At 43.0% G+C, this 14701-nt stretch overlaps 1 protein-coding gene across 1 annotated transcript in view; it reads right to left on the reverse strand.

The window, feature by feature from the left end:
• The window catches only part of mtss1 (MTSS I-BAR domain containing 1), a 66988-nt gene that overhangs the window by 18930 nt on the left and 33357 nt on the right, over nucleotides 1-14701 (reverse strand). The window contains 3 exon segments of the mRNA XM_030729931.1: nucleotides 3006-3080; nucleotides 3163-3254; nucleotides 5012-5096. Of these exon segments, the coding sequence (XP_030585791.1) occupies nucleotides 3006-3080; nucleotides 3163-3254; nucleotides 5012-5096 (252 nt within the window).

Consider the following 14701-nt stretch of genomic DNA (forward strand, 5'->3'; position numbering starts at 1 on the left):
AACAATAAAATAACTAAACTTTCCTGAAGTTAACCAATAAACTCTAATAGACTGGGCTGAGGCAGTGAGCTTCTCAGGCTTATAAAAATGTCAGAAATTCAAATTTCACAGCAGAATCTGACACTTCCTGAACGTCTTCTGTGCTGCCAACAAACTCTCATGAAGAGTGGTTACCCGGCGCTGCAGCGACTCACTGACCTGCTGTTTACAGTGGAGGACATTATTATTATTTGATTTCCTGCTGAATTTGTATGTTTGCTCACAAAGAAATGAAGAGTCTGTAGTTTTTATGCTAGTTTAATTTTAATGGAGACAAAATATCAACCAAACATCCAGGAAACCTTAGACGAGAACTTTTATGTTCCCCGTCTGTGTTTCCCCAGCTCTGTTCCCATCATCACACACACACACACACACACACACACACACACACACACACACACACACACACACACACACACAGCAGTTGTAGATTCCCCATCCTGATGCGGTTAAACACCACATAATGATAGACTGTAGATATTCACACAGAATCATATGGGCAGAGATGATCAGTGAAGGAACAGATGTTTACTGTTATGAGGTCTTCTTTTAATTCAAACACACATCAGTGAAAACAGACAAAAAAATAGAGCCTGTGAGGAGGAAAAAGACGATTGCAGAAAACTGCTAAAAATACAGCAGCTCAACATAGCTTCACGTAGGTGTGACTATGATACAACGATCTCAGTGTGTGGAGCCGATCTCTTGACTGCACAGCTTCACCAGCACAGGAGTGATCACAAAACTAGATCTCAGCAAATCCACAAGATGACGAAAAGTTCTGGGCTGAGTTTCTGTTTAAGACTCTTTATGCCAACAAATGTTTCAGCAGTTAGTCCCTCTGTCTGTCCTCACTCATTACATGCTGCGTACACACACTGAGAGCACTGTACAGCAGGATAATTATAATGGGAAGCCCTGATTGGAGACCGTTTTGGTGCATTGTGCAGGGAGGGGAAAAAAAAAAAGATGCTCTCATGTGCGTGTGTGTGCGCTCTGTCATTACGTGGTGACAACATGTGAAGCTGTGGTTCCGTCCCTGTCTCCAAGTAGCTTTTGCTTACTTGTTTACTCGCTGGTCTCTCTCTCAGAGAGCGTACAGTTCATTCAAACTGGAGGAGCAAAAACTGCACCGAGCTCCTCGATTCGTGGCAAAGATCTGCCGGGACCAGCTCGATATCTTTACGATAGTTTTCCTGTAAAGCACGAGATGATCAGAAACACTGCCTTCCTCCTCTAGATCACTTTAAAAGTGACCTACATATAGAGATGTTACACTGAAAGCTATTTATGTAGCTTTAAATTAAATTCCTCCCACGTAGCAGTTCCCGCTGAGGGCAGATCCACGAGATCTCTAACTTTACATGTTTAGCAGAGCGTTATCATTACAAGTCAGAAGCACAGCTGAAACCAGAGACCCAAGCTGTAATTAACCAAGACTTTTCTTCAACTGATCTTTCAGACTGCATGAAACTCCTCTGGTCCTGTATTTTGAGCTCAGAGGGCAGAATGGTGCAGAAAGAGAGAGAACGGAGGAACAAAAAGGCAAGCGGCAGAAACGTGTTGAGGGACGTTAAATCCACCGACGTCACTGTTTGTCCTGGGCGGGTCTGCACTCAGACTTCTGATGTGTGCCCAACTATTTTTACATCTGTGCCTACTGGATTTTGTCGAGCCACCAGACAGAGAGGATGTTAGAAGAAGAAGAAAGAGCTTTATTTGTCACATACATATACATGCAGTGAGATTCATTCTCTGCATCACACACATGGAGTATGTAGTACACACAGCACAGCATGGAGCAGGGGGCAGCCAAGGGGCGCCCGGGGAGCAACCTGGGGGGGTGGGCTTGCTCAGGGACCCACAGTGATGCCAGCCCGAGGATTTGAACCCTCTTCTTCTCCCCTAGGCCACCACTCCCCTGTTAGTATAAAGTTCTTGAAGTTGTGTTTCGATCTTGGTGTGTGTGTGTGTGTGTGTGTGTGTGTGTGTGTGTGTGTGTGTGTGTGTGTGTGTTTCTGGGTTTCCCTCCTCTACCATATAAGGCCGTCTGCAGTCTTTCCTGGCAAGCTTTCAGTTTCTTCGGTAATGGGACGGCGAGGCCAGGTGCAACCACTGCAACTGCAGGGTGTGTTACTGTGATAGCAGGGGAGGGAGTGGCCCAGGTACATACCAGTACACCTGAGGTGCTCTAACAGCAGATTTAAAACAGCGGTTACTCTCCATCCTGGAACGACCTACAAAAGTGGCAGTTACCTTAAAATGTAACTGGTGACGAGATAAAAATCTTTAGGAGGAGCAAACTCCAAGTCTAACCCAAAAACTCCAAAGTAAGGGAATCAAATCCCAAATCCAGGTGAGCCGAAGGTCAAGACCAACCAGGCCAAATAAGATTAACAAGCCCCGAGAGCAGACGCACCAAACAGTCCCAGGAGAACTGCAACAACTTTTATTTTACCCAAAGTCCTAAAATTTAACCAAGAATACAAATTAAGGAGGATCCATACACCCCAGACCAACCTGGTTCCAGTTCAACACTAACAAATCCCAGTCCGGTCTAATACTACAGTTTGTTCCCCAAGTCATAAAAATGTTGTTTTCAAAAAGTAAATAAAAACACATCAAGTAGTAAAGAAAAGTCCCCGAGCTTTAAGTCAAGACCACATAATCCAAGTACAAATCCACAAATTCAGTTTAATCCATAAATCCAGTCTATCACATCCAGGATAACATTTTTTGTAAATGTTTCTTCATTTGTCCACAAAGTCCACAGCAACGAGTCAAAAACTGGGATTTGTGTCATTCAAGAGCAAAAGTTTGCTTTGTTCAACAGATAAATGTGTCATTATTGGTCCAAAAGGCCCAAATATGAACTGCCTTGCTCTCATGTCTGCATTTCTATAAATATAAAAACTGCTCTGTCCTTTTCCTGCTGGAGCTCAAATGGAGCCGCGTCTTCTTACCTTTCTTCACCTTCTTCTGCAGCTTGATGGTGTCTGAAGATTTCTTCTTGATGTCAGCTCTGGCCTTCTTGTACTCTGAACAACAGGCAAAAATGGAGAGTGAGGAGGCGTGTGTGTGTGTGTGTGTGTGTGTGTGTGTGTGTACGCTCTGACATACCTTTGGCGTGGTCTTTATCCAGCTGTCTGGCCACTTTCTTCCACTCCTCCATTTTCAGCTCCAGTGGTGTGATGAGACTTTCTGAGAGGGCTCTGAGAGAAAATGATTTAATTTCACCAATTTTTAATAAAAGAATTAAATCAGGAGCACTTCAAAGTTACAGAGTCTGGGACTCGAACCAATGCTGAGCTCAGAATAAAACATCTGAGTAATTATTCTTTTAAAGGATTAATGATTATCTGATGATTATTTATTTATTATTTATCAACTGTTTGTTTGTTTTGTCTGGCCAACAGTCAAAAACACAAACATTTCTTTCATGAAGACAACAAGAAACAACTTTTCCATTCTTGACAGAAATATATCCGAACATTACAGAATAAACTGCACTGAGAACCAGCAAACCCAGCTGTGACCATCATCACTGTGAGCACGTGATGCTCTTACACTCGGATGTTACACACACACACACACACACACACACACACACACACACACACACACACACACACACACCATTCATGGCAGCGTAGTCCCACTTAGTTTGTGTGTAGTTGACACGTAAATAAAGATAATCAAAAATTTTAAACTAATTAAAAGCAAATATAAAATAGTAAAAATAATCACTAACAGATTATAAGAGAAAACAAAGCAATTCAATCAGGAGCCAATGAGAAAGCCCGCTTATGAACATATGTCTTTGAGACAGATTTAAAAGTAGGTCATCAAACTGATGTTCTCGGCGTCCCAACAGAAGACAGCGGGGCAGCAGAGCCGTGGAGCTCAGGCTGCGATCACGCTCGGACGCGGTCATAAGGTCTGAAGTATTCTTTGGTGGAAGTCCAGAGAGCTTTAAGTCATCAATAAAATCTTAAAATCTGTTCTAAAATTAGCTGGTAACCATGAAGAGAAGCACAAAGTGCTCTTTTCTGGAAAAGCTGTACTTCACGTAGACTGTCGGCTCAAACGTGTAAAATCACAACAGAATAACTGAAGGATGCTCGACCGTCTCCAGACTTCCTTTTGAGCCTCTGAGCTGCCTCAAACATGACTGGACAGCTCAGCGGACGCGCTTGTTAAAGTTGAAGTGATTATCAGGAACGACAGCTGGGCCGAGTGTGTTTTGGTATACGAGTTAGCTGCAGTTTTATTGCTCTGCATAATTTGAAAGAAGAGGGGACGCGCCGCAGAGCCGTTTACACACAGTCTGAGTAGTAACTTTAATCTCCGGTTTGCCTTCCAAATGAGTGGTTCAGATAACGAGTTAAACTGGGAACGTGTCCCCTCACACACTTAATGTAAAGTTGTGTGGTGCTGCCGTGTCTTCGCTACGAAGCTGCAGAGCTAAATGTTAATCGAGGCTGTAAAACCACAACTTTATTACGCTGTAATGGACACAATCGTTTAACCTGAGAGTTGCACTTAATGGACTGTAAAGGCACAACCTTTACAATCTAATAATGCAGCTGTTTGGGATGTAGACTGAACAGGTGTACCTAATGAATTGGTTTCTGAGTGTATGTGCTGTTATCTGTGAGAGTCGGTGTGTGAGTCCCTGACTGACACCTCTGCTAATGACAGCAGACACAATGACAGAGGGACAACTGTGATGTCGCAGCAGTGACAGTGATGATGGGTGAAATCATGTGACTCCAGCTCTCACACACAAACACACACACACACACAAACACACACACAGGCTACCTGTTGTGTTAATATATACGTGTTGGGAATAATTACCTGTCTAGTTCCCACAGTCAGATCAACTGCCATTCACACCTTCACATGCCCTGCCCCCTCCTTCATAAAGATCAGTGTGTGTGTGTGTGTGTGTGTGTGTGTGTCTTACGTGGTAAACAGCTTCAGCTTGGATTCGATGCTGCGGTGCCTCATACACATCCTGGTTAGCGCTGAGCCGATCTCTTTGGTGGCACCTGGAGTTTTTAAAAAGAAAGAATAACCTTTCAGAATAAAGCTCCATTTGGAGCACTCAGACTACAAAATAAAATGTAAGTACATGACATTATGATGCACAGCATTAGGTTATGGCTCCTGTATTCTTCTTCTATGAGACTAACTGACACACAGAACCAGGTGTCATTAGCCCTGAAGCTGCTGATCTATAATTCCTACCAGGCCATAAAGCCCCACAATCAAAACACATAAGAGCACTCGTGACTATCAGATTCTGGTTATAGATAACACAGGAATCCTTTCAAAATAAAGGATGAATGCAAAGGAGAAGCACGTGGAGAAGAGGAAAGAGCGATCCTCCTTTCAGGACATGTTCCCTGCAAAGAGGTTTCAACCAGACCTGAAGGAAAACAGATTTAAAGAAATAAACCATTTAAACTGGAGTTTCATTTACCCAGACATTTCTGTTTTCAAAGGTAAGACTGGAGTCAACCCCAAAAGCCCATCCGGGATCAGGAAAAACCTGTTTCAGCCCAGTGGTTTTCAAATGTTTCTGTCATGAGGCTAATCATTAATGAGAACCAGTATTTTCCAGTAAGGCAAAAATTTGCATGTTCATCAAGTGGCACACCTGTGTTCAGAGACCTGCCCGAGCCTCAGCATGAACGAGACAAACGGAGCAGTAACCCAGGTTATTACAGGATATTACACGTTATTACAGGATATTACAGAGATTTTGTTGGTATTTGCTGACTGAATATTTGGGACAGACACCAAAGGAGCAGCTGGAGGGTCAGAGACACCTCTGTCAGTTTAAAAGGAGCTCTCTGATTTGATCATCAGTGTGGAGACTCGGTTTTCTCAGCTTTACGCCGCTGCTGCACGAAAAAAATGAATGAAAATCTTTTTTGTTTGGATTTCATGAAGCCGGCCGAGCAGCTGACTGGACGTCGGTCAGGTTTTTGTACAGCAGCATCATAAATGTTACTGAGACGGCTGATCTAACGTCTCTGCGAGGAACCGAATCACCGGCTCGTGGTTACACGTCTGCCGACCACCGAAGCTGCAGCTTACACCATGTTTAAGAGTTTTATTATTACGTGTATTTATGCAGCGCTGACTCTGACAGTAGACCAAAAATAAAATAAAATAAAAGCCTGTTATCAACAAAATTGGCTGAATAAAGCAAAAGTCCTCTAGTAAAGAACTTAATAAAACAGAGTTTAATAAATAAAAAGCTCAATAAAATAATAAAATGCTGAATACATTAAAAAAAAAACAATAGAAATGGCTTAATAAATGTAGTAGAAATCAGGCCGTGAGTAGCAAATACTGAGGCTTTAAATAAACATACACGTGTTTCCTCGTTCATAGTTCATTGGTTTGTAGCCTGTATGTAAAACACAACCATAAAACTGGAGCTGAGCTTGAAGCAGTTTGTGTGAGCTGGTCGTTTCATTAGGTTTAATGTGGAAATCAGTCGGATTAAAATCTCATAACGAGGGCTTTAATCTGTGTTGAAATCACAGGTGTGTGTGTCTCGTTTTGTTAATGAATTGTGTAAGAAAGACCCCGCCTCCTTTAATCATCGGCTTGGAATGATATGATGTTGGCATCACACCGACGCCCACAAACACACGGCAAACACAAACACAGGCTGACATATTTAAACACACTGATTAACACCCTCTGGGTGATGACGAGCTCACGTGTGCACACAGATGTTAGCTCTCAGTCTGAAGCTTCGTGCTTGTGCTGATGGACAACGATCAGAGGGGGTCATATTCTGTTTCCTAATTGATGCATTACATCAGTGATTTGTGAGGCATCATATTTGAATATACACATATTTGAAAATATCCATGTGCCAAGTTCATGCTTGGACCTCCGTAATCCTGGAAATGAGGAAGCACATTGATCCATTTATACATAAAAACCAACTACAAGCCTAACGAGGGGAAAACATCCAGACAAAGTTCATGACTTAGTAAGATTTTAGCTGATCAGCTGATACCCACTCAGCTACGGTCACCATTTACCATCGGCTCAGCCGAGGCTGTGAACAAAGCTCTCCTGCTGGTACAGCTTCCCTTCTTTTCTTTAATGATGGAAATGGAAATAAAGCTCCCGGTGTGTGTCTGCAGTCATAAATGTTGTGTTTAGGCCACCCAGTACGTGTTATGGAAGGTGGATAGCACTACCTTAATGAGTGCATATTGTCCTGGCAGCTGTTTGTACAGATCAGTAATGATGAGCTGGACTGTGGAGAAGCATCCGAACGTTAGGACATTTCAGAGGATTTTCATAGTTCACAGCGTAACAGCCTGGCTGACAGAAAAAATCATCAGTGGGAGAAACGCTGCTGAACTGATTATCGTGCTCATGAAACTCGTCTGGGATGATATATCTCGTTCACAGCAGCCATTAGCAGAGGAGTTCGCTGTGGTCATAAAGGGGTGGATATGGTCAGCAGCAGCACTCGGGCAGGCTGTGGTGACCGAACCCTGCTCAGCTGCAGATACAGAGCAGGCTGTAGTGCTGTTTACACTGTGGTGACCCTGCCATCTGACTGATACAGCTCAATCACATACAGAGATACGCATGTGCACGTGTTGGGTGTGTCCAGTGGTGATTTAGGTCACTGCTGCCTTTACGCAGCTCTTTGTAAAGCTTAAATTCAGTTTCTGGAAAACACAAACAGCTGTTTGAACGAGCTCTCAGCAGAGCCTCTTCATCATGTCTGCGTGCCCTCGAGCACCGAGCTCCTGCCACGTGATTGGCTTGATCAGGTATTTGCTATAAAGAGCAGTTGGCCATAAAGTGACTGTATGTCATACATGTGTAGGACATTTATTCAGACATGTTGGAGGTCACCTAAATGTTGACAGAAAAGAAGCAAAGGGGAAAAAAAGGCTTTATCATCTGAACAGTGGGTCCTTTGTGATCCTCTGCTCATCATAAAGGTTTCTTTGTGGGACTCAGTCTGTCTGCGGACGCAGCACTTCCTGTTAAACCGTTAACGTTTTAGTGTCCGAGACAAAAACAGGAGCGATTCTTCCACAGCGTCGTGCTCTTTGGGGTTGTTATTGTACCACCTGTATAATTATGTTTGTAGCACCAACCACACGTTTTCTCTCTGACATCTTGCTCTCCTCACAAATCAATCCTGGCAGACTGCTCGACACACTTTCAGGTCAGCTACCCATGAGAGAAGGCATGGCTCAGTGTTACAGATCACCATTAACTTTGGGGCTGCTGTGTGCACAGAACGAGCGGCGGCGGCGGCGGCACTCATTTGGACGTCTTTTCTATACGTTTGTCTAAGACGACCTTTGTTCAGACCTCTGCCAAACACCTTTTGATGAGTTTTTGCTGTGCAGGTATGCTCTATGATTTTAGCTCTCCTACTGTGACACTCAAGCCAACAATTGGAGCCATCCACTTTACTCAGTGCTACTGTGATGAAAGTGCTACAGCAGATTTTCATAGAAGAGTGAGCTGTGTGAGCTGACACTGACTCATTTCATTTGAATATCTAAATCAGAGAGCTGCACAGGGAGGAAGCAGGAAGGCTGCAGCGCTGACTCATGGCTCACACATTTAAAACACAAAGGCTATCACGGATCAGGTGTGTATGCTCATCCACTAACAGGTAACCTACACGTTACCAGATCTTGTGGAGGTCGTATTTCACCGTGAGCGCTGCACGTTTTGGGTCGTTGTCCGTGTTGGAAGACAAAGTGATGACCCTGATCTTTCTTCATGATTCCTTCCACCTTGATGACATGCACTGAAGCATCCTTACAGCTCAAAGCACAACACACCATTCCCACCACCATGTCTCACTGTGGGTGCTCTTTGGAGAAAGAAGGGAGAGGTGCACAACCCAAACAAAAGCACATCTCAGTAGCCAAAGAGCTCTAGTTTTGTCTCATCTGACCAAAGGACGCACTTCCAGTATAATCTTTCCCCAGGCTGTCCTCAGTGGACTTCAGCCTGCTTGAAGGTGTCTCCTCTGCAGGCCCATTCCTGTGCAGGGTCCTAGTGGTGGTCTGCTTTGACTTGGGTAAGTCTTTCAGTTGTTCTGGGGTCTCTGACAGGCTTGTCCTGTAATATGTGGCTCTCTTTGAATTTCTTGATATTCTCACTCCAGTTCTTGACACTTGGAAACACTGTGGGAACTCGTGAGCATCAACGAATTTTCTTCTCAAATCTAAACGGATTTCTTTGGTTTTGGCACGACGCTCTCTCGAGCTCAAACCCTTGAAGTTTTTATACTGTATGTAAATTGGAAGATAACCCTCAGCTTTTATTAGATTTTACAAACTTTGAGCATCGCAAAGCTAAAGCATTGTACAGCAGTTGTTTGTGCTATGGATCAATAAAAAGGTCAGTTTTACAGGGAACTAATGATATTGGTACATTTTGTTTTTTCTAAAATATTTCTCTTAATAATTTATGCTTTCTAGAGAAAAGAGTATGTTCATAAACGCTGTGTTGAAAATCTCTTGGAGGAGGGCTGATTATTTTTGTCCTTATCTGTAAGAGTGAAACCTGGACTGGCTTAACACCTCCTATCCCTCCTCCTCTGTTATCCTTCCTCCATCACTTCATCTGCCTCTTTCTGTCCTCTGTTTCCTATCCATCCTCAGTCTCCTATCCACTCTGTCCTTGTGTGCTCTGCCTGTCCTCCCCTCTCTTTTCTTTCCACCTCCTCTCTGCTGTAACTGTAATTATCAGCCACACACACACACACACACACACACACACACACACACACACAAACATGATGGACATCATGTGCACATACTCACAGAAACACTCTCAGGTATGAGGTGTGCATGAGGTGTGTTGGATTTATTTGCCTCTCCCTCCCTGCTGCACTTCCAGTTCTGCGCTCAGGTATAATTTCAGTATTAAAGGTTGAGGTAATGTCATCATTATCTTAATGCAGCAGACGCTTCAAAAGGTCTGACATGCAAAATATTAAATCATTCACCCTGCGCACTAGATAAAATGATAGAAAATGATCACGTCTCTTTACTGGGCTCTTTTAGATAGATTTAGTTTCGTGTCACAGTTCAAGTGAAACAAAACAACCTGTAAAAAATCCCCAGCTGATCAAACTGAAGTCTTTTCAGGCCCGTTGCTGTCAAAACTCAAATGTGTTCAATTATTCAATCAAAAAAAGAAAAAAATGACAGGTTTGAACCAATCAGCTGTCACATTCTGTCCCACAGGAGAGCAAAAATAAAACCCATATAATTTTCTGTACAGGTGCATTAATTCAATATAAACAAGATGTACATGCTGACACAGAGTGAAACATCAGGACGTAACCACATAGATCAATAATCATCTTTTCATCAAGATGAAATGGAAATACCTAAGCCATCAAATCACCTGCAGTCAATGAAGCTTTTATCATGAGCCATAAAACTTTTCCAATATCTGTTCAATCGGGTCATTTTCCTCTGGCTGGGATCCAAAGAAGATTCAGAGTTTAGTCGTTCTCTCTTTAACCGTGCACTCATCACTCCATCACATCCACAGCCAGGCTCATCAGTTAACCTCACATGTATGTCGGAGAACTTCGAAGGAACCCAAGTACCCACACGGAGAACACAAAGGCCCCAGGTTCAAACCAGGAAACTGTGAGACGACACCGCCGCGCTGCATATGTAATGAGCCTATTGTTACTATTCTTTATATATATATATTCCATTTAAATGTCTATTTCTTTTAAAAATATTAATAAATTGAATATTTCTATAAACCTTGACAGCTCTGAGATACTTGGTGGGTAGATCAATCTGTTAAAGTGGTTAGATCATTAGATCATGGATCATTTAGTTAATGTTCCTCACAACATCATTCAGAAATGCCCACATTCCCCTTTTTAATAATACTAATACTAATAATTTCCACCTTTATTTACTTACATTTCCCTTTTGTTTTCTTTTTATTTCTCTTTGTGTGTTTGGCAGTTTGGTCCCTCCAAACTTTAGAGCAATAACTGGCTTTCGTTTTGTTTTCCAGGTAACTCCACACCAGGGCTTCCAGTATGCTAACGCTGATGCTTTTACTATCATTATCACTTTATAGAAATACAATTACCCCCCACCCCCACCCCAGATAAATAAACACAACAGTAAACTGCACTAAAGTTGCTGTAACTTCCATAAAGACCTTTAACCCTTTTATGGCCTTAACATTCATTTAATAACACGAATTACACCGTGTGTATGTGTGTGTGTGTGTGTGTGTGTGTGTGTGTGTGTGTGTGTGTGTGTGTGTGTGTGTGTGTGTGTGTGTGTGTGTGTGTGTGTCTTGTTTGTATATCCCTGTCAGGTTCCTTTTTGTTCCTCGGGGTACAGACGGCTTTCTGTGGGTTACGATTATCAGGCCGTGGAAGGGCTGAAGTTGGGCAATCAGCTCTGATAAATAACGTTAGTGCAAAGGTCAAACGCATTATATCAACGAAAGATAGTAACACAAATGTGCAGCCTGGTATTGAACAGTGTAGGTGTTTCTATTGTGTCCAGACATGTCGAACGGAGCTCTGTGCAGTGGAGATGCCTTCAGAGAAAAATGTAACCTGACAAGATCAGACAGACTCGTGTGGGAGTGAGTTTGTTTTCCATTCGCACATTTTGTTTTGTTCTGGATTCAATGTGCTGCTGATTTAAAGCGCTGAACACGTTTGAAAACTGTATTTCTGTGTGTGTGTGTGAAGTTTCCTGTAAATACACCACAAGGTCAGAAGTATTTGGATACCAGATTATTACGCTTGCTCACGGGTATTAAACACTGCGGCGTATCTTTGAGGCCTGACTCATGCTGACTGCTGACCATTTCCTATAAATATTTCTTTAACTTGAAACCTGCTCTGGTGCTAGCTTGAATCCTCTGCCTCACAGATGGCATGCTCCTGCAATCTGTGAGGCAGAGGATTGGTGTAAAACCATTAACAGGAATCTGACACAAATAAAACACTTATCCGAGCATTACTTAATAGTGCCACTATTGTTCAAAAACCCCACCCTAAATATGGCTCTGTAATAACTTCCCCTTTTAATGAGAAGCCTTCATGAGGTCCAGCATCGATTTCCACATCCTGTTGGCCAAACAGCATACAAACAATGTTCTGCTGGGTTTGATTCAGCACTGAATATAATCACCCTCATATAGGTATCATGACGGGAGAGACTACCCAAAGAAGACAAAGTTGTTATAAACATGCTTTATGGTGCTGTAAAATTGGGTATTCTAGCATGGGAGTCTACAGGGATTGACTCACTTTTGGAGGCAGCATCAAATGACCACTATAGGCACTGCAGCTTTTTGCACTTCATTTGGCCAGCAGGGAGAAAAGTGTTGGCTTTCAGGCAGGGCCAAAATAAAAGGAACGGGGTGCTTTGGATTTATAATAAGACAACTCCGACTGGAAAACTGAATGTGACCTTTGTGACCTCAAACATGTTGTTTTCAACAGTCGGATTCTGTCAACAATAACTAAAAGGAAAATATGACCAACTGCGCGGCCACACTTGGATGATTTGCTAAGAATTTTGATGGGAAACCACATCAGACAAATTACTCAAAGCACTGGCATCAAAGCCTCTTTATTTTCTTTGTGTGCTCAGAGGATTTCTGGCCATTGACACGAGCACAGAAGACATTTAAATATAATTCACCACAACAAAACATATAATGAAATGTGACCAAAGTCAGTCATAACCGTCCCGGGCGGGAAAAAAGAAAAGGAAAATAACGCTCCGGTCGTTGATAATTTCCCTCCGTTTTCCAAAGAAGCAACGCCAGAGAGACACAGCGAGAAGTGTTCCCTTCTCCCAGACCCAGATTTTCCAGCTTCACTCTCCTCCTCATAATGTGGGCCTTTCAGGAACGCCTGTGAGTGTGTATGTGTGAATTAATTCCTGTCATTTTTCTGCTCCCGGGCTGTTCCACCACCACTGACTGCCAGTGTTTTCTTTTCCTCTGAATCTACTCTGATCGTGGCCGTCACGAGGAAAACCTCCGTGCATCGTGACTTTACAAACTTGGTCCGTTTGGACTCAAAGGCTTTTTAATTTCTGCATGCACTGTGACTCAATTAACCTTTCCCCCCTATTGATCCAGGTATTGATTAACTGACCGGCTGACCGGCCAATCTTGAGAATATTGCATCTGCACTTCTGCAATCCCCGAGCAAACACACAGACAGAAAGCTAACCTTAGGAAGCCTCTGGTGGAGTCAGGACTCGGCAGGTCATCTTGTGATCCCTGTGTGTAACTCGAAGGCCTCATGATGCCAAAGACGTCAACAGGGTTACCGAGGAAACCAGTCATGTGCAATCAAGAGACGAGGGGAACCTGCTCTGAAGATCAGCTGATTGTGACAAGATTTAACTGATGCTGTTCTTACTGTCACGCTTTAATATGAACACTAACACACACCATTTTTCCCCCCTCAGAGAAATTATAAGAGGGAGACGTGACACTCAAACAGCACAGATGGCGGTGGAGCGTAATCTCCAGAGGAATAAACAAAGTCAGCAAACTGTAACTGCAGCTGGGTATTTATTAAGGAAGCAATGTAATACTTTGTTTTGGAGGCTCTCCTTTCTCCACTGCTGCTCTGAGCTGTCTATGACATCAGGACCTCAGTGATGTGCATCATACTGTAATGATCGTAGCGTATGTATTTATGTATGTATGCACCCTCCCCATCTCCTCCTATACGAGTGGATCAATCTTGATGAAACTTTGCATAAACATTGCCTTTGGTGCAGTGAGTGCCAGCACCTATACTGCATATATAAATATTTGATACAAATCCCACAATAACATATATTTGTACATTTGACAGTTAAACTGAGCACCGACTACATTATGACTACATTCACCCTGCGCACAATTGTTGATGTTCGTTACGCTAGTTTAACCCTCCACAGCCGGCCGGCACGTTTCAATATGAGAAATGATCAAAACCCCAGCTTTTATTTCCAGGTATTTCCATCTGGATCTGATATACAATTCAGAACATGACTAGATTGACCCGGTCGGTCTAAAACCTTCCACTTCCTGTCCCTGATGAACCCCTGTGTAGTCCTGGCAGTGTGTTTGGGCTCGTTATCTTGCTGCATGATGAAGTCAGTTTGGCTGCATCTTTCTTTAGACTGACAGACAAAATGTTTCTGTAGACTTCTGAGTTCATCGTACTGCTGACATCATGGTGACATCATCAATGAAGATCAATGAACTGAAATAGCCATGCAAGCCCAAGCCATGACATCCCCTCCTCTGTTTCACAGCTCGTATGTTTGGGATCATGAGCAGATCCTTTCCATCACCTTGGTAACTGTTCATCTTTGTCTCGTCAGTCCATCAAACAATCCCACAGTTTGAGGTTTGTCTCTGAACTTATTGACAAATCCCAGCCTGGCCTTCCTGTTCTTCTTGCTAATCAATGGTTTGCATCTTCTGTTGAAGCTTCCGTGCTTCTGTTCATGAAGTCTTCTGTGAACAGTAGATCGTGATACCTTCAGTCCTGTCCTCTGGAGGTTGTTGCTGATGTCACTAACAGCTGTTTGAGGGTCTTTCTGTCATCAGCTGCTGTTGT

This window comes from Archocentrus centrarchus, chromosome 5 (genome assembly GCF_007364275.1).
Source record: "Archocentrus centrarchus isolate MPI-CPG fArcCen1 chromosome 5, fArcCen1, whole genome shotgun sequence".
In the NCBI taxonomy this organism is placed as follows: Eukaryota; Metazoa; Chordata; class Actinopteri; order Cichliformes; family Cichlidae; genus Archocentrus; species Archocentrus centrarchus.